At 39.4% G+C, this 21598-nt stretch overlaps 1 protein-coding gene across 1 annotated transcript in view; it reads right to left on the reverse strand.

Annotated features, from left to right (window-relative positions):
- Positions 1-335: 335 nt before the first annotated feature.
- F9 (coagulation factor IX) overlaps positions 336-21598 on the reverse strand; it is a 32279-nt gene continuing 11016 nt past the window's right edge. The window contains exons 4-8 of the mRNA XM_021153368.2: positions 21475-21588; positions 15088-15216; positions 12092-12324; positions 2680-2794; positions 336-2335 (exon numbers count right to left, since the gene is read on the reverse strand). Coding sequence (XP_021009027.1) covers positions 1788-2335; positions 2680-2794; positions 12092-12324; positions 15088-15216; positions 21475-21588 — 1139 coding nt within the window. The 3' untranslated portion in view covers positions 336-1787. The remainder of the gene's footprint in view (positions 2336-2679; positions 2795-12091; positions 12325-15087; positions 15217-21474; positions 21589-21598) is intronic.

The following is a 21598-nucleotide window of genomic DNA, read 5'->3' on the forward strand; positions in this document are numbered from 1 at the left end:
ACGTGTAATCAGCATTTTTTGGTGACACTACACAGGAGACCTCTCTTTGAATATTTGTTGAATGAAGGGATGAAGAACAAAAAAACCCTATGTATTCTTAACATTTCAAAGGCCTCCTAATAGTGTCTCCTCAAAATCTCTCATACAAATGGAGGTATTAATTCCTCAAAGGGGATGTGAGTTATCTGTGGATTTGAATCATTGCTCCCTGCATGAAGTTTTGCAACATAGAGCATAAAGTCAGCGTTACATCTCATCGGACACATTCTTTTCAGGGCTTTGTTGATTGTGTTCTTTGGGATCCACCCTAAATGATTTAACAAGAAACACTTGGAGCAATCTGGAAAGATGTTTATTGATACTTCTTGCAAGACAAAAGAGGCAACAAGTAGTGGAATGTTAGTAGAGTCAGCAGTAATGAAGTAGGATTTTGTGTGGTGGAGGCAGGTGGCAGTGACAAGGGGTTCAAACTATTTATGCATCACTACAAAGATCCAGATAAGTATTAAAATGCCAGTTCACCAAGTTTCAGATGAGAAATGGGTCGGATGGTCACCCCTCTAGAAAATTCAATATGGCAGTGTTAATTACAATAACATAGTTTACTGGTGAGCAGAAAACCAGAAATGGGCAAGTCAGTGGCCATTTGCAATGACTCTTGCAGCCTTGAGCCTGCTGTGAGAGACATGACCCTTAAGTAGGTTGGCACTGGAGAAGGCTGAAGATGCACTGTTGAAGTATTCCTAGAAAGCTCAGCTGCTTTTAGGTTAAAAACTGGCTGAAACAGTTTTAAGAGTAATTTTGCATATGTTTTCTCAACTCCTTTTCCAGTAACTTCATGTTAATAGCTTGAAATCTACCAAGGTAATATTTACACCATAGAAATAAGCAGTTGTTACAAGTAAGGTTTAGTGACTATTTTAAAAGAGATATCATATATATATATGTATATATATATTACCAATATGATTAAATTAATAATTTCTTTCTCTTCTCTTCTCTTCTCTTCTCTTCTCTTCTCTTCTCTTCTCTTCTCTTCTCTTCTCTTCTCTTCTCTTCTCTTCCCTTCTCTTCTCTCTCTCTCTCTCTCTCTCTCTCTCTCTCTCTCTCTCTCTCTCTCTCTCTCTTTCTCTCTCCCTCCTCCTCCCCCTCCCCCCCTCTCTTTTCTTTCAAGACCTGGTTTCTCTGTGTACCTAGGCTGTCCGGGAACTCATATAGCTTCCTCCTTCAGTGGTGATGGAGAAAGGGAAGGTGAGAATGATGAAGAGGTCAGTGATTTGTGGATTGGGAGTTGAAAAAGATACAAGATTCAGAAAAATCAGGAGAGGAAGTCATGCTTTTGATGAGTTTTAATTTGTCCACTGCTCTTGTATTCCTCTGGCCATAAATGGGTTAAAGATTCTGGATAGAAAACTAATAAAATTGAGAGTAGCAAGGAAGAGCTAAAACATGAATTGCTGCCAAGGAGGGAGAATTGGGTACATCTCTTTATCAAGAACCATCGCGCCTTATGGGCACCACGGAAAGCTTTACTTTCTAATTTTAACAGGGGCTGGGCTTACAGAAATGGTGAATCTCTTACTAAACTATTTCTTTAGTGATTATATTTGCTAACCTACTTACTCTAGAACAATATAGATCCTAGATGGGCTTGTCTCATGCACAGAGAAAAATCAGTATTTGTAGAACTTATATATTTAAATTTAACAAAACGTAGAAAGACTAGTCTGTAAAGGGCATCACCCATTTTCAATTCTACTGAATTGTCTTTGGAAATAGGTTTTTCATTAAGTTAGTTTTGTTTTTTCCTTAATCCAGTTGACGTACCGGGAAACCTTAGTATATATTCCATATTTGCCTTTCATTGCACATTCTTCACCCCAGCTAATAATGCCAGTTAAGAAACTTGTCCCTTCTACTTCAGTAACATGGGGTCCCCCACTATCTCCTTCACACGAATCTTTGCCTCCTTCACGGTAGCCTGCACAGAACATGTTGTTATAGATAGTGAATGTTGTGGACCTAAGGCATGTGGCTCGGTCCACCAGTGGAACTTTAAGGTACTGAAGAATGGAAGCCTGTCTTCCTTTGTTGAAGACTTTTCCCCAGCCACTCACATAGCCAGAACCAAACTTGAGGAAGATATTTGTATATTCCCTATTGGCAACACAGATAGGTGTTACATAGCTGTTTAGTATTAAAGGTTTATCCAGTTCCAGCAAGGCAATGTCATGACTATACTTATTAATAGTTGCATTGTACTGGTGATGAGGGATAGTTCGAATCACATTTCTCCTTTGTTCTGTGTCTTCCTTCTTATCAATGTTATATTCACCTGTTGAAAACAAATCTCATAGTTTATAGTCCTTCACATAAATGCATTCCCCATGGTCCCCAGTCTGGTTGGCTTCACTGATCATTAGCAACTAAGGTTTAATGATGTAATATAGTGGGTGGGGAAGTTGGTAATCAATAAATCATTTTACTATGCAGAGAGTGCTTTATGGGTTCACAAAAAAGAATTATGGGGCTTGGAAGGTGGAATAAGTTATGGTTTGGAATTATGGCCCCTCTCCCATTTGCCCAGTTTACTCAGTAACAACCCCATTGGACATTTGTTCATATGATATGTCCATCATGCACTAATGTTGCTAAGGATTATCTATTTTGTTTACTTACCAGCAACAACCTCAATTTTATCACCAGGTTTAAGGCAGTGGGCAGCAGTTACAATCCATTTTTCATTAATGATGGCACCTCCACAGAATGCCTCAATTTCACCATTTAAAATGACCTGTGGAAATAAAGTTAAGAAGATCATGACATATGATATTTGATCCAGAGAAAATGGATCTATATTCCACTTGCAGGGGTGTGGAAAAGTTGACTTCTAGGTGCTGGGCAGAAATAAAGTATTTCTGGACAGTGTCAGATTTGCAGATGAATTAGTATTCCTAGAGCACAAACTGGACTGTTGTTTCTGTAATGATCTTGAAGTGAATGCAGAATGAGAGGTGGTATGATGGGGATGGTTCTCCGGGTGAGGTGAATCTGAGGAGTGCTATTTTCTGGTGTGTGATGTGGGGTCCTTGAGTTCCTTTCCCATGCTATCTACAGAGTCTGCTGACACAAGTTATTGAGGGAGCTACAGTGGATATGAGAGAAAATACTAACTACCAAGGATGAATAATTACTATAAAGTCTCTGGCCCTGTATGACAACATCTCTTTGCTACTTGTCACTTGAAAGAGAAAAATGACCAGTTTGTTTTTCAGGAGCTGTTTCAAGCACTATCAAAATTAGAATATTATGAAATGAGACCTAAGGACTCCACAGGACCTGTGTTTATTAGTCACCTATGAGCTGATCATCAGTAGGATCCACACATCCCTTCCATCTCCCCTCACCTCTGACTGGAAGGGTAAGCTATCCTTGCTCTAAAAAGGCTGCTTTGCTGCACTAGATTTTTACACAGTGTGGACAGGAGTGTTTAAAGTGTGACATTGAACATGGACGTTATAGTTAAGAGGATAACTTATTCTTTCTTGTCTATATTTACATCATAATCAAAGAGGATCATCAACATTTTTACTAAATCAACCTAAGAGAATTCCAGATTTGATATAAATGAAGATCTTGCGAATACATTTTCAGAGATAAAGCTGAAAACTGTGTCTGCAACTCCTTCCATGGATATTTTATTCCATATTCTAGGGAGGAATGAAATATCCACACATTGGTCTTCCTTCTTGATTGGAGCTAAGACGAAAGGATGGATCATACAGAGATTGCCCCACCCGGGGGTCCATCCCATAATCAGCCACCAAACGCAGACACTATTGCATATGCCAGCAAGATTTTGCTGAAGGGACCCTGATATAGCTGTCTCCTGTGAGGCTTTTCCAGTGCCTGGCAAATACAGAAGTGGATGCTCACAGTCATCTCTAGGATGGAACACAGGGCCCCCAATATAGGAACTAGAGAAAGTACCCAAGAGCTGAAGGGGTCTGCAACCCTATAGGTGGAACAACAATATGAACTAACCAGTACCCCCAGAGCTCGTGTGTCTAGCTGCATATGTAGCATAAGATGGACTAGTCGGCCATCATTGGGAAGAGAGGCCCCTTGGTATTGCAAACTTTATATGCCCCAGTACAGGGGAATGCCAGAGCCAAGAAGTGGGAGTGGGTGGGTAGGGGAACAGAGCGGGGAGAGAGTATAGGGGACTTTTGGTATATCATTTAAAATGGAAATGAAGAAACTATCTAATAAAAAAAAGTGAGAAAAAAAAAACAGAAAAAAAAAAGCTGAAAATTGTGGACACTAGAGGGCACACTCAGCATTCAGTAAACTGAGCAGTAGCCTGCCAGCTGCTGAGCTGATGCCCTTTTGCCTAAGTTATAAACAACCTGTTCCTAAGCAAGACAAAGAGGGCTGTTGGTCCCTTTGAGTGTGGGGCACAAATGGTCCTTTTGAAGGTTGCTCTGGGCCTGAATTCAACTTACTGATCAGCTACTGTGTCCTGGACACTGAAATACTAGCTTTGTAAATAGAATCCTAAGGGACTCACCCAATGGTTACGGGTCTCTTGCCTTCTTTCCCACACTTAATCTCTCTCACTCTTTATAGCTATTGGTTTATATTTCAAAAGTGGCAAAAATACAGAAAAACCTAATTATATAGCTAACAACCTAGATGATTTGGTGCTAATAATTGTACTACTTATACACATTTGGTACTCAAAACACAAAACATGTATAGAATCTTACTTTATCCTTCCACAGATGAGCAAATTAAGGTTTAAAGAGACATACCCACTCATGCTACTGAGATGGCAGAGAAAGTTAAAGTACTTACTACCAAGCCTGATGACATTAGTTTAATCCCTGGGACTCATATAGAAGAAAGAGAGAACTGATTCTTGCAATTTGGTCTCTAACCTCCACATGTGTGTTGTGGCATATGGATACACACACACACACACACACACACACACACACACACACACATACACACACACACACACACACTCACTCACACACACACACACAGTCTTCCTGGCTCCAGTATTTATGCTCCTGAGCATTCAGAATTTCTTAGAGATTGCCTGAGAAACAACTGTGGTAGAATGGTCTGAGTTTCTTATAAAAACAGATTTGTGGGTTCATAGAGACTTGATGAGAATATTTTGTGGGTAGAGAAAAATGAAATTCCAAAATATTTTTATAGTTCTCACAATTATGTTTGAGAAGTGTTACATGGCTAGTGAATCCAAATTCTCATGGCTGGGTAATCTTTATGTTTTAAAAATGTTCACTCTGGATGAAAACATAATTCATAGGTTCAATGGGAAATAATAATACATGAGGCCCGTTGTTCTAAAACCAAGATATAAGTGGTATTGACGATACTGAAAGAGAAAATACTCCCCTTTTTTCTAGGGCAGCTTTCAAGTCCCATCATTCTAAACTCATTTAAATGCTATACTCCTTCCTGCATGGGGATGTTTGCTGGCTGCAAGCCTTCACATGTGTCCAGGGGCTATAGTGTGCAGCTCAGCACACATAGTCTTGAAAGGATACCGATAGCTCCAGACACACCTCCCTATATACCTTGCACCATTCCTAACAGGGGAGGGTTCATCACTCTTTCCGTGGTGGAATACCACAGCCACCAAGGCAGAAAGGTGTTTCTAAAACAAATGCACTTCTTTGGGAGCATGTGTGGGACCTGGAGTCTTCACTTTCTGCATGCTCAGAAGGAACAATTCTCTTGGTTCAGAGATGCTATGTGATTATGCATGTTACGTACCACATGATACGAGTATGGGTACTTGACCTCAATCTTTCCTCTGCCTGTGCCAACCCTGGAGGAAGGGAGAGCAGCAATGGCATTTGTGTTGGAGTGATGAGAGGGAGTTTTCCCGAGTAACATGGATAGGGAGATGGCAGTGGTCACTGGACAAGTGTGTGGGAAGTGGTAGTTGTTACAAAGTATCATGGGTAGGGGAGTCAAAAGTGACAAAAAATGTGACTATAGTAATCTAAGGTTCTATGTCTTCAGCACATGTTCTATTGTCTCATTAGACTTCCATTACAGAATACAAGTACAAAATACTTAATATTTGATATGGTATCCTTCTCCTTCTCAGTATACAGCACTGTACAAGTGTACTGGTCAAAAGATGAAGTGCCTCATCCTGATGCCAAATAATTTTTATCAAGTGAATTTGGGTAACATGATTCTAATACTACATGGTTCACTATCCTATAATCCAACACACCTGTCTCTGGAAGTAAAATTAACATGTTGCAGTAGAATATTCATTTTTCTTTTGGGTACTGTTATGGCAATACTGAACAGCTCCCAGCTTAGTGTGTTAGTTTAGGTCAACCTGAATGGTATCCACCGCCCTTGGGCACATAGACGGTAATGTATTGTACATGACTCTGCCAAAGGTTTGCTGCTTGGAGATGCTACTGCTTTCCAGTAGATGACTGTGTCCTTTTAAGCCTGACGAGCACTCTTTGCCAATCCCTAATTGACGTTAGAAATTTTAGCAAACACCTTTGCCAAGAAACAAGGACTAAGATATATTTGCAATTAAAATATTACAAATGCGTGGTTTTGGAATGCTTGCTTGGCCATCTCAGGATCATAGCTATTTAAATATTAGTTACTTGGAAGATGAGCCATCTGCCCGGAAAGGACAAATTCTTATAAGACTTCAGAGAATGATGGGGAAAATAGGAAAGGATATGTTCTGGGCACAACATCCAAGTTCTGATCTGTCAAATATTTTCATAGAGACAGTCTAGTAGGAGCTTGCTTCTGTCTAGCACCCTCACCTCAGACACACCTCTATACACTGAGAAAATACATACAATCTGTATTTCTGCTCTTCATGGCAATGGCAGCCCATGACAATGGCTTTTGTCTCATTGTTCTTGCTTTTTACTTTAAGTCTAGCCTAGCCTTTCCTGTGAGTTCCCTAAAACCTCTGTTCTCCATGGCCATCTATTTCAGCTATCTAACAACACCATTCATTCTATACTTTCTGTTATACAAACTAAGGTGCATGGTGTACTATTTGATAGACCCACAAATTTTGCTTGCCAAATTCATGGCAGTAGGTTATTTTGTTGAGCACAGAAGGAATACTCACTTTGCTTTCTAATGGTTAACTATAACCAACAAATAAACTAGACATTGATATATACTTCATCAAGCAATCCTGCAAGTTAATAGTCTAAATGTTTTGTTCAAACTGGCTTTGTAGATGAGATTACACTTGCCATTTTTCATAAGCTTGTCTCTTTTAAGGAAGACATTTTTTGTTTTGCTTTTGAGACATGGTCTCACTATGTAGCCCAGATTTCCTGGAACTCTGTAGACCTGGCTGGCCTTGAACTCACAGAGATCCACCTGGTTTTTCTCCTGAATGGTAAGATAAAAGATGTGCACACCACCACACATAGATAAGTAAAACATTTTTGTAGAATTATGACAGTCATAGAAAAGAAAATATCTCTGGCTCATTCATACTTGAAGGCTACTGTCTATTGTGGAGTAGATCTGTCAGATGCAGCATAAGCAAAGAGCTCAGGTGACCTCAACGATGGCTTGGGGACCAAGCCGAGGAAAGTAGGGAATAGGGAAAAGGAAGGTGTTTAAGGAGGATATTTGTGCTAAGACTACAAAAATGATAAAACCACCTCTTTGAAAAAGATCAGGTATTTGTATAGTCTCCACAGATATTAGCAGAAATTAAAAAAAAAAAAGGTTTACACATGCTCAAGCTATCTTTAGATTGTCTGTGACTATGGAAGAAAGACTATATTAAGTCTTAAGACAGGAGCTGTGTTGTTTATTCAAACCTCTACTTTGGAGTTGTTGAGGAAAGTGATGATCCAGTAATATAGGCGGTACAGTTTGGGTTTCCCTCCCTCTAATGTTCTAAAGCTTTTAGTCCTTCCTATATAGCTGTTTTAGCTTTCTCAGTCAGCTAGTTTCTAAAAAAAACAAGTTTCTGTTAATGTGTGGTATACTTGACTCTCTGGCTACCCATCCAACCCTGAAGTGTTCCTTCAGTATCTCTGCCTCTTTTCCAAGAAGGTCCGATCTCACTGTGGGAGAACCTGAAAGAAACATCTCTGCTGCCTGGCTTGCACCTTTGGCCTGGATTGAGGGGTTGAGGGGAAGAGTTTGAGCCTGAACTGGGTAGCAGTGCAGCTCAGAAGCCTTAGAGTTCCTAGAAAGTGATCCTGACAGTCTGTTTAGACAGGCCACTTAGTCCCTGGCAACTAGCCAGGCAAAAGAAGTGGAAGCCCTGGAATGGTGTGAGAAAAGAGAGGGACAGTAGCCAGGCTCTGGAAATCCTCTAACCTGTGTCCATCGGTTTCTCACCTGATGGATGAACATTCTCTGACTCTCAGGCTATACTTGCTACTCTAGGGGTCAGAAGAGCTCTGCCAGTTGACAATGCCAAAACATTTGCTCAAACAAGGCTCTTGTAAAAGCTGACCAGCCTAGCAACTGAGTCAGCGACTCAAAAAAGGATTCTTAATTGAGACCAGACTATCTACCTACAGCTTTTACCTGTAAACTGACAAAGAAACAGATATCTTTCTATTCCCCATCCCCTTGGCAAGATGTGGATAGCTCATTTAAACTTGTGTTTATGTGTGTGTGTGTGTGTGTGTGTGTGTGTGTGTGTGTGCGTGGATGTTGAGACTTTAACTCAAGGTTACACTGATGTTACGAAAGCACTCTACTACTGAAATACCACCAGCACCACCAAAACCCTTTAACAGACTAAACATGTCTAGTTCATTCAAACTGTTGGTGATTCCTGATGAAAGAAAATTCTTTGTTCTTTGTGGGATTTCTTTACTCCTGCGTGCTCACTTTGTCCCTTACTCCAACTGACTTCCCTAACAAAAGAATCAAGTCCGAATGGAAAGGCCTTTGGGCAACATCAGCAACTCGAGTCACTTTTCTAGGTGACAGTTGAGAATGGTAGTTCATATTGCAGAACTAGAGATGTAGTATGGAGATCATTGAAGACGCCAGCTCTCACTTTCTCACAATGCCTTGGCCACAGCAGCTGGGTGCAGTCTTGTCTGTAATTAAATCTAGTTATCCTGGAGAGATGGCCCTGGCACTCTTATCGAGGACATGTTTTGTTTCTAGCATCTACATCTTGGCTCACAACAACCTGCATCTCCAGCTCTAGGGGAACTGGATGTCTCTGGGAACCAGGCACAGATGTAGTACACAGACATATGTTCAGGCAAAATATTTATACACATAGAATAAATAAGCTAATTAAAAACTATAGTACTCTCTTGTGACAGATTATCCAATGTGGCAGAGTTGATCATTTCCCAAGTGAGAAGAGGCTGTGGTTGCTTTCACTTCCTGTTTCTTCTTTGTCTAAGAAACCAGGAGAGGGGAGTAACATTTGAAATAGTGTAACCACCACCTAGTAGTCTCTTCTAGATTTACTAAAATTTCTTTAAGAAATTATTTCTATAGGTATTTGCTAAGCATCTGCTCTAAGGAGAGTGGATGGAAAATACAGATTATGTGACAAAACTGAGACTATGTCCCCCATTTTAGTTCTGGTTTAACTGTTTTTTTTTTTTCTATTTTGTTTAATGAGGGACAATGCTAACACCACATCTTGGGATTAAAAAAAAGCATCCTATCTTATTTAAAGAGGAAATGATGTTGTTAGTCAATAAGTCTCTGGACAAATTGCTTTATGCCCCTACAGGATCAAAGTTATAGGATTTGGGGGCAGGGTTAGGGACACTGTGGTGGTTGAAATGAAAGATATCTTCCCCATAGGCTAGGGCATTTGACCACTTCGTTCCCAAGTGGCACTGTTTGGGGAGCTGGGGCACCTTGCTGGTGGGTGTGCTTTGAGAATCCATCACCTCACTCTACTTCTTGTTTTCTGGCTCTGTCTCATATTTCTGGTTCAAGATGTGATCTCTCAGCTTCCAGTTCCTGCTGCCATGCCTCCACAGTGTGATAGACTCTGTCCCTTTGGAATTACAAGTCAAAGTAAGTTCTCCCTTCCTTAAGTCGCCTTTGGTTATGGTGTTTTGTCACAGCAACAGAAAGATAACTAATGCAAACCACCTTATACATGTATATTAGGGATATAAGGAACAAAAATACATGAGAATATAAAAAAAACAAAAAACAAAAAAAAATAGAGTTAACTATACTGATGTCAAATAGAATGAAAACATTACTGTGTCATTACCCAAGAGAGATTGTTTAAAGAAAGGTCACTGAAGATGGTTAGTTTGACTAAGAATAGTGAAGAACAATAAAGCTGTGAGAGCAAAGGAAAGGATGGTGCGGGATAAGGGAAGTAGCTCTGGTAAGGTGCCCTTAAGGAGGGCTAGAGGATATATAAATGTATATACAGTGTATATTATTGCCTACATGTTTAGTGTCTATATGACTTTCCTCTATCCCTAAATATATGTTTGACATCTGTCATCTAGTATATTATAAAACGGCAGAGTAGCAGACATTTTGAAGAATTCTTGATAGACCCATAGCTAGTATACATAGCTAGTTTCAGAAATTTCTAGTGCTGTTAAATGTGAAATTTAGATGCAAACATCTACCTGACCTCCTTAAATTGTAGCTAATTTGATGATTGCAGTGTCATTTAAGCTATCAGAAGTTCATACTTTATTAGAGAAGTTATTGTCGTGTGACGAATCATTGAAATCACTACTAAATTATAATTATGACCCAAGGAGTTTTAAGCTAGAGTAAACCATGATATGTACTATCTAACAGAAATACACGTAATGATGGAAATTTTCTCTTAATACCTGCCTTGTCCAGTAAAATAGTGACCAACTACATGTGGCCATGATTCCCTAAAAGTGTGGCAAAAGTGACAAAGGAACTGAAAAAATTTTAATGTTTTTAACTAGTTAAGTAAAGTAGCCACATGTACTGACCCTCCAATTTTATGTAAGGTCTAGACTGGCTCCTTTCATTGAGGTAGGAGGTGGCCTGCCTCTCCTCCCTGATGGAATCACTTGGGCTTTGGTTAAATATATAGTTAAGGCCTGGGTTTTGCTCCTAATCTAACTCTTAGTTTAAAGCAATATGCACAGGTAATACTGTCTATGCAGTTTCTGTGGTGAACACACTTGGAGGACAGCATAGATTGACTCCATTATTTGACATTTTGGAGACAGGTTTCTGTGTGCTTCCTTTAGGACAGTGGGTTTCTAAACTACAGTATCAGAATGATCTGCAGGGCTTCCTTGAACCCAGATTGCAGGGCTTCACTCTCTAGTCGTTCAAATCCAGGGAGATTGAGGTGGAGTGTGAGACTGTGTACCTAACAAATTCCTAGTGATCTGGACTTACTGTCAGACTTGGAGAAATGTGGCAGTAGGTCAGAGCCCATGTGCTTATTCTAAGAAATAAGTTTTGCCTTAATTCTTTCCACATATGTCCCTTTTCATTATCCCTATCAGTTAGTCAGTCTGTGCCTAGAGATCATCTGACTCATTGGTTTTCCTAGGGCCTGAGGGTATGCAGGAGTCCCAATGTGTGTGTGTGTGTGTGTGTGTGTGTGTGTGTGAGAGAGAGAGAGAGAGAGAGAGAGAGAGAGAGAGAGAGAGACAGAGACAGAGACAGAGAGACAGAGAGAGACAGAGAGAGAGAGAGAGAGAGAGAGAGAGAGAGAGACAGAGAGAGAGGCAGAGAGACAGAGAGAGACAGAGAGACAGAGACAGAGAGAGAGAGACAGAGAGAGACAGAGAGACCTCATTTATGGACATGCCTATTGCTAATAAGTTGTTTGGAATTCTACTGTGCTATTTGTTTAATGCCAAATTCTTTTGAACATTGTCTGGTAGCTGCTGCTGGACTTATCTTTCACCATATGCTTACCAGTAAGGCTTTTTATTTTGTCGAGTGATGAAATTTACCTAATTTTTCTCACAATGCTCACAGGTCTTTCTAATATCCTAGCCCTGTTCCTCAGATGGCCTCTTCTGTCATCTGAGCCCCAGCCTGTAGATACATGATCAATATAAAGTACCTGCCAAGGGATTTGACCCGGTTTTGCGTTTTCTCCACCAACCACTCGAGTGAAGTCATTAAGTGATTCACTACTTTCAGTGACGTTATTAAGAATGGCACCATCAGTGATGTCATCCTGAATGAATACAGCTTCAGTAGAATTTTCATAGTCCATATTAGAGAAAACAGTCTCAGCTCTGGTGATCTTTGTAGAACTGTATGAAATAGAAGCTCTCCCACATGGAAATGGAACTACAAAAATAGAAAAAAGAGAATATTCTGATATTCCACCGTGGCATATAGAAATGCATTCCAATAATTGAGAATGAGCCTCATTCATTGCTATCACTTTGAGTATGTCGATGTTTATATATATATATATATATTTTCAAACTAAAAGGCTGACTGTAGTATTTTCATGTAAAGTTTTCAAAGCTTCCATGGGAAACATTGGGCTCTGAAATCCACCATCTTCATGGAAATAAAATAGATGTTCTGGAATCAAATTTATTAGATTTTTTTTAAAAAAAAGACATCTAATTACTTTCTATCTAGTTTCTTAATTAAGGTCTTACTTCAAAATTCCCTTGCCCTGGATGGAGATCAAGAAGGTATGCTGTGGAATTTTCCTTCTAGGAGAAGCTAAAGCCTCTCACTACTTCCTATTAATAGGGCCTTTTTGTAGATTATTTATGCACTAGAGATTCCAACATGGACTTTTTGGAGGGAGAGCTTTGTGATTCAACTGCATATTTGTCAAAAATTTACCAAATAGGTTACTAATATTGTTAAATCCATATTTACTGGGATCCAGCCATGTTTTCTCCCATCCTGCCCTATTTGACTTATTTCTCAACAAATTATCTACTGATACACCAGGGACCACCAAAATGAAAATTTGTAGCCAAAGTCACCTCACACTTCATTTTCATGTTTTACTCTCCTCTTAGATACATTTCATATACCAGGTATTTCTATAGCAACCAGCCGTGGCTAAGTATCATGAAAGCAGCTTGTGGTTGAAAAAATAGGAAATTAGTTCAAAATACTTATGCACAAATACACACGATCAACAATGGATTGAAAAGAGGGGCCTTTATCTTTCAAAAGGCAGAACAGCTATTTTAGGTTTGGCCTAGTTACTCTGCTAAAGCTAATGCTACATTCAAATAGAACTCTTAATAGTTGGAGACGCTTTTCAATTTTTTCCTCTCTTAGAAATAAAAGTGTTTATAAGGACTAAACTTCTGCACCAGCTGCCTTTATGAGAAGTTAGTTTTTTTTTAATGTTAAGTGTGCATGCGTGTGCACATACACAAGCACACAGAGACAAACACATACACACTTTTAAGTCAAGGACTGGGTAAGTCAGTGCATGTGAAAAAGCAGGCAGAAGGTGAAGCGTCAGAGACTCTTGGTTTTGTTTGTAGCAGGTGAACTGTTGTATTCTGTCCTTTTCTTTAATTTCCTCTGCCTGGTACATTGCTGAGATAGGTATCAAACCCACAGTTACAGGGGAGTGGTTCATAATTTAATAAAAGATCTGGCTTTGGAAATGAAAGAGAAACTATATCTGGCTTGCTTTAAAAGTGTGTTTATATTTTATCTGTAAGTATGCTATATGGGTGTGGGCACATGTATGTGCTGGTATGATTGTCCATGCTTGCATGTGTGGAAGCCAGGGGTTAACATCAAACATCTTCACTTATTTCTCTGCTCTCCAAATTACTCTTTTGAGACTGGATCTCTCACTGAGTCTGGAGCTCACAATTTCTAGCTGGTCCTATCTTCCCCTCTCCTTTTAGTGCTGGGCGCACACTGCCTGGCTTTTCTATATTGAGTATCTGACCTCAGCTCCTCAGGCTTGCATATTAACTGATTTATTCTCTTTCTGTTAGTCTTACAAAGCTTCTCTCCCTCTCTCTGAATCAAAACTGTGGTTTCAGAGGTAAGAAACGAGTGTGGAGATACTCTAAATAGAGGAATTAGGTGTTGACATGATAGCATGCTCACACAGCTGTGAAACCTTGCCTTTCCCTTTACTGTAAAGACGATGCAGATCAGCCTAGGAAAGCATGTAACAGTGGCTGAATCTAGTGTGACAGCAAGTTCAAAAACTCAGTTTATGACGCAAGTCAGGAAGTCATTTTCATAGACGGAAGTAGTTAGGCTCCAACAGACTTATGCTTAACATTTAGCATCTTTTTTTTTTTTTTTTTTTTTTACTAGAAACCTATCAGTCAGCCAAGTATTTATATGTCTTTTGTATTATTTATTTGATGTACTGAATCTCAAATATTGCATATGCGATCACAGAAAGCCATTTCTTTGTAATACAGAAATCAGAGAAAAAAAAAAACATGGACCTAGAAAAGAATTCAAGCTGTACATAATTATTAAAGTGTGAAATTATGGTGACATTTGGAAAGCTAATTTGTTTATTTCAAGATACTAATCTTTTGTTCAGTTACAAAAGGGAGTTGATGCCAGCACTACTGGAATAAGGTAATCTAGGGGCAGAGGATCTGAACCCGGGTTATAGCTGGAGTCATGGTGGGTTAGTGAGCACCTACAGAGTACCTCATTAAAATTCTGAGACTCCAGTTTGAGGGGATCTGATACCATCTTTTTTACCTCCAGAAGTATATAGCACATGCATGGCATAAAAATAGGTATACATATTATCTGTCTATATGTAATTGTGGTTTCTTTTTTATTCAATGTACTTAGTACCAAAATGACTTATAAGTAAATGCTCATGTAAACTAAAGTTGTTAATTTAGCCCAACCTAATTTTGTTCATAGTTAAACTAAAAGTAAAAAAAAAAATACTGGTAATAGCCAAAAACAAACAAACTAAACAAAACAAAAACAAAAAACAAAAAAACCCATGCAGACAAGACACTCATAAAATGAAAATAAATAAATCCTTTTAAAAAAAGCCTAAAATAGTGTAGCTTAAATGCTTAAGATTTAAATGCAAGTTTTCTTTAAAGAACTTATTTAGATTTTGACCTGCTGGTTCACAGGACTTCTGGTCTTCTGCAAGTTGGTATCCCTCAGTGCAGGAACAAATTACCTTGTTATCAGGACTGTCTTTACAAAACTGCTTGCACCTGCCATTTTTAATGTTACATGTTGCATCTAAAAGAAAAGAAAAGAAAAAAAAAAAACGTAATGGCTCATCTGAAATACACTTCAAAAAAAGTATATGGAACCACTGGCTCATGTATGGGTTAAACACAAGTTGAAACAATCTGGGAGCCTCCAACTAAGAGAAGGAAGATGAAGTAAAATAAGATTCTCAGAAAGGTGTGATGATGGTGTCAGCAATATTTTGAGGTTGCGTACAACTAAATATTTGGAAATTGTCCTTTAACCAAATCATGAACTATGATTAGAGACCTATTTATTAAAGTGAAACATAAATCCAGGAAAAGTCAATAAAACTTTTGTGTGAAGTTTTACAAAGTAAGTGCACCTGTTGAAATGCTTCATAGGTTAGTAACTAGGACATCATCAATTGCCCCAAGTTCCATAATGTTCCCTCCCAGCCATTCTACCTTCCCTCCATTACAAGAGTTGTTACCTGCATTTCAAACATTGTAAACACTATTGATAGTTCATGAGCTTTATATATCAGCACATATATTATTATGGTTTAGCAATTTATTTATGAGATTTATCTATGTGGTTTTGTAAACCAATAGTTCATTTACATTGCTGTGTAGTAGTTCCATTGTATTAATACATTTTCACCCACCTATTCTACTATTTGTTAAAAATACTGATGTTGCGAAGATCATATGCCCCAGTAAAGGGGAAAGCTGGGGCCAGGAAGCAGGAGTGGGTGGGTTGGGGAGCAGGGCAGGGGAGGGTATAGGGGATTTTCGGGATAGTATTTGAAATTTAAATGAAGAAAATATCTAATTAATAAAAGAAAAAGAAATGGGCAATGTTTTTGAAAATAAAATAAAATAAAATACGGATGTGCGTGTGTGTATATAGCCAAAGAAGCCAGAGTATGGGTAGAGTACTTGTATATGTTTTATTACTAAGCATTCAATTTTTACACTGTTCCAAAATTTATATTCTGTTTATTATGGTACAAATATAATTGCTATTTTTATTGTCTTCATATACAAAGTCTTTTCTGTTTGTTTATTTATTTTAATTGCATAGTCCAGTAAATCGGGGGAGGAAAATAAACTATTATCAGGGGAAGGGAATAAAGGAACTGACCTCAGATTTCATTTTTGCTACCATTAATCCACTAAGTTTATGACAAAAAAGATGGCATATGGTCTTTTGTATTTCCTTAGCTTTGAGGCCCTTTCCTCGAGTGGTAATAACATCTCTGGTTACTTTTTTTTTTTTTTTTTTTTTGTTCCTGGCTATCATATTGTTGCTACAAAGCAATACCAAAGTGTTCAGCCAAATCAAATACTACCTGTAGAAAATGTTCCATCAGTATGAGGTTGTGATAAGTTAACAGAGGTGGATGGGGAGAACAGGCTAGTTGTGTTCTAATGAATGAGTAAACTTGGTATGATTTTTCTATTCTGCTTCTGTGTCCTTGGTTAAATAACCAGACCTCTCAACCTTTTTCCTGTTTGCTATTGCCCTTTCTGGCCCAGCATGTTACTCTTGATCTTTGGCTTGTTTGATGCATGTGGTGGGATGGATGTATTGCTGTAACATCAGCAGGCTTTTGCCTGCAGTCAAAAGGTTCAGGATTCTAGAAATAAAATCATAGCACAAGAAATTCCAGGGGAGAGGTCAATAGAGCAGGACCTGAGAAACAGAACTGAACTCAGTCAATTATCCAGCACTTAGATGTCACACGCTAGGTTGGGGATGGGTTTTTCTTAGTCCTAAGGCTGGCCTTGGTACCTAGAATATCCACTGAGGAACCATTTAAAGCATGTGTTTTCTTTCTCTTCCTGATAGCAGAGGGTTGCTCACCAGAACCTTAACACAATTTTGTTGAACAGGTTTGCCAGAAAACATCTTATTCAGCTAACCTCAACATTTTTCCCAACCCCAAAGTACATAATAAATGAGACAGTTGGGGCTTGGGTGTGCTGAAAAACTGAAAAAGCAAGCAAACCAACAACAAAAGACCCCCAGAAACTATTCTTTTGTTTGTAATTTTTACTTTCCACTTTGTTTTTCTGCATTCTTCAGGAGGAAAGGCTGACTAGATTCTTGCAGACCTTAATCTGCCTGATAGACATTTGCATCTCTTCTCCAGCAGAGGAAATTCAAAGATATTTATTTTAGCCAAACGGACCCAGTAGCCAGTTAATTGTTTTCTAACTAGAAAGCATGCCCCAAATATTTGTTCCTTACTCCCCCAACTAAGAGCCTTCCTGATGGACAGGGGAAAAAGAAAGCAAAGGTTTACAATAGTGGAAATCTTTCCTTTCTCAAGACAAGGTAAGGCATGGGCCCACATACCTGTGATGTCTTGTGACTTTTCAGATTTGTGTTTAGTTCAGCTGGAGGCAAGAAGCTTAAGTGGGAGTTTGTCTATGCTTTGTTGTTGCTCTCCTGTAGTATCGGAGATAAAGGGTATTCTGACAGAATTCCCATTTTGTTTCTGAATCAGCTAGGCTGAAAAGATTTTTTGAAAAAACCCTTTCTCAAATTGGTTGGATCTGATCAATATACCCTAGAGGCTAAGCATGGTGGTGGCTGTAGTACAGCTAGAGCCCTGACCAAACAGAAATGTGGGAACCAAGGAGTTCAATTGGCATTGGGTTGTTGCCAATTGTTGATTTAGCAAGTTTTCTTTGTGGACCATAACCTCCCCAACCACAGTGTATCCTGTTATAGAACTCCAAACTTATGTCCACATTCCTCAACTGTATTCTTTTCCTCCTTTTAAGCTATCTTTTAAAATAAGATAGAGGGATGGAGAACCGACTCATTGGTAGCATTTGCTACTTTTTCAGATGAACCAAGTTCAGTTCCCAAAGGCCACATGGAGGTTCACAGCCACCTTTTACTTCAGTTGCAGAGGATCCTATGCCATCTTCTGGCCTCTATGGGCATTGCATGCACATGGCACACAGATAACCATTTATACAAAATATCCTGAAACATGAAGTAAAACTATTGCTCTGTAGTAAAGCTTGAGGTCAGGGATGGTGATTCTCCCAGCTGTTCTTTTATTGTTAAGAGTTGTTTTGACTATTCTGGGTTTTTTGCCTTTCCAGATGAATTTGAGAATTGCTCTTTCTATGTCTTTGAAGAATTGTGTTGGGATTTTGATGGGGATTACATTAAATCTATAGATTGCCTTTGGTAGGATGGCCATTTTTAGTATGTTAATTCTGCCAATCCATGAGCATGGGAGATCTCTCCATTTTCTGAGATCTTCTTCGATTTCTTTCTTGAGAGACTTGAAGTTATTGTCATACAGGTCTTTCACTTGTTTGGTTAGAGTTACCCCAAGATATTTTATACTATTTGTGGCTACATGGTATGTACTCACTAATAAGTGGATATTAGACAAAAGAAAAAAAATGATACAGAATACACAAGATACAGTTCACAGAATTCAAAAAGGCTCAACAAGCTGAAGTGACCAAGTGAGGATGCCTCAGTACCCCTTGGGAGAGAGAAGAAAGTGGGGAGGGAGGGAGGAACCTGGGAGGGAAAGTGGACGGTGTGGAGGGGCAGTGGGGGGTTAGAGGAGAACCTGATCTCGTATTGGGTGAGGTAAAAGAACTGAAGCCTTGAGGGCCAGAAGAAAGAATGGAAACAGGCATCCTCAGGAAATAGGAGGTTAAGGGGACCCCGCAGAATGCACCAGAGACCTGGGAGGTGAAAGACTCCCAGGATTCATAGGGAGAGACCTTTGATGAAATGCCCAGCAGTAGGGAGAGGGAATTTATAAAGCCCACCTCCAGCAGGAATATAGGACATCAAGTGAGGGATGGGGTTGCCATCCCACAATCAAAACTCTGACCCATAATTGTTCCTGTCTGAAAGAATTACAGGGATGGAAATGGAGAGGAACCTGAGGAAAAGAAGGTCCAGCGACAGACCCAAAGTGGGATCCAGCTCAAGGGGAGGTCCCAAGGCCTGACACTATTACTGAGGCTATGAAGTGCTCACAAAAAGGGACCTAGCATGTCTGCCCCCAGAAGGATCGAACAAGCAGCTGAAAGAGTCAGATGCAGTTATCTGCACCCAAGCAGTGGACAGAAGCAGATGACCCCTGTTGTTGAATTAGGGAAGACTGAAAGAAGATGAGGAGAAGGGCGATTCTGTAGGAGGACCAACAGTCTCAATTAATCTGGACCCCCGAGATCTTTCAAATGCTGGACCACCAAACAGACAGCATACACCAGCTGATATGAAGTCCCCAACACACATACAGTAGAGGACTTCTGGGTCTGTGTTCATTCAGAGATGATGCACCTAACCCTCAAGAGACTGGAGGCCCCAGGGAGTTTAGAGGTCAGGTGAGGTGGGGGATGGGGGCATCCATGTGGAGATGGGGTGGGGTGGGGAGGAGGTGAGGAATGTGGAGCAGTCAGAGTGTGGATGGGGAGGGGCTAGGAATGGAATATGGAGTGTAAAAAATGAATTCGAGACTTATGTTTTTAAAATTTTATAAATTAAAATGTATTTTATTATATTTTTACATATAGGAGTATGTTTTACTTGCATGTAAATTCGTGCACCATGGGTATGTTTGGTGCCTGTGGATGCCAAAAGAGAGCTTTGGATCTCCTGGAACCGAGAGTTGTGAGCCACCATGTTGGTTCTAGGAGTTGAACCCAGGTCCTCTGGAAGAGCAGTCAGTGCTCTTAACCACTGAGCCACCTTTATGTTTGTAATTACCACCCACTACAGTGTAACCTTCACTTACAGCAAAGACTAAGTTATTCATTCCCTTTACTCCAATGGTTTCAGAGTAACTGCTCGAAGAACTTCTGTATGTATCTGGAATATGAGGACTGAGTTTCACTTATAAGGAATTGGAAATTATAATCTTTCAGAAAGAATGGCACTTTAGGGATGTTGAACCGATTAACACCCCGTCCCACCCCCCAAGGAGTGGGAACTCAAGCAGTGGTGTATTGCCACACCAGGAATCCTAAACAAATGCAAGTCCAGCCTGAGTATGTTAGCTCAGCCACTTCTGTTCATTCTTTCTTTTTCAATTCCTTTGTCCTTTCAACTTTCCTTTTTATTCTGAGATCTTTCAGATCTCAAAGAAAGATGATCAATGCACTTCCCCTTGGTATTGGACAATATTACAGGGACTTTCATCCCCTTTCTCAATAGGAGCAGTCCAGCGGCTGCCGCCTTTCCTTTCATGTGTCAGAGCAATGGCTATATTGCCTTAATAGTGTCCTGCTACTTCTCTCCTTTCTATCCTTAGGCATGTGCTGTGAGAATCTTTCCCTCAGATTGTACCTTTACGCTCCCAGAATTTCGGAGTGCGTCATCTTTTCTTGGTCCCATGTGCTTCTTCTCAACCACCATGTCATCAATACTGCATCCAGAGGCAGTAACCAAGGAGATAAAGGACCTTGGGGTTTTACTGCTCAAATGACCAAAATCTCAAAAAAAGAAATATTCCAGGAAAGTATACAAAAATCTTGCATTTGCAAGATGCTTTTTTCTTCTGTTTACTCTCTGATATAATCAATACATTGAATCAAGGAACAACCTCTGATTTTTATGACAAATTTAACTTATAAAATGTTTTGTTCATCTGGAAGAGTTCTTATTACATGGGGACCTGCCATGCCCAGCTCTATAGGCTATTCACTTTATCTAAATCCACAGTAGCTCAGTCACAAGCTCCAATCTTTTTATGGGTACAGTTTTCTCAGAGTTTTGAGTACAGTACAAGAAGTTCACTTCCTGGCTCAACCATTTTTATGTTTGATATTTGAGCTAAAGTTTTCTTGCTCATAAAATGGGGGATAATCAAAAGATGGCCTAGTCGGCCATCACTGTGAAAGAGTAGGCCCATTGGACTTGCAAACTTTATATGCCCCAGTACAGGGGAACGCCAGGGCCAAGGGGTGGGGGTGGGTAGGTAGGGGAGTGGGGGGGGGAGTGTATTGGGGACTTTTTGGATAACATTGGAAATGTAAATGAGGAGAATACCTAATTAAAAAAAAAGTGGGGGATAATAATGGTACTGAAGACATATTAAGGATTATTAAGGATTAATACATAAAGTGAATGGAACATTACCCCTAAATACTAGCTTGAATTCTTATCCTAGAAAGTGACTATAGAGAAAGTAAATGTTTATAAGCATAGAAAATGTGTTTTAAGAGAATTGTGTGGTATAAAGACATTTAAATCTCCTGTTTCATCTGGTTTAAAAAGGAAACTTTGAATATGAATACATAAAAGGTTACTTACCTAATTCACAGTTCCTTCCTTCAAATCCAACTTGGCACCAACATTCATAGGAACTAATATCATCCTTGCATATTCCACCATTTAAACAAGGATTTGATTCACACTGATCTCCATCTTTAAGACA

Source organism: Mus caroli, unplaced genomic scaffold (assembly GCF_978045245.1).
Source record: "Mus caroli unplaced genomic scaffold, Mus_caroli_1 scaffold_5, whole genome shotgun sequence".
Classification (NCBI taxonomy): Eukaryota; Metazoa; Chordata; class Mammalia; order Rodentia; family Muridae; genus Mus; species Mus caroli.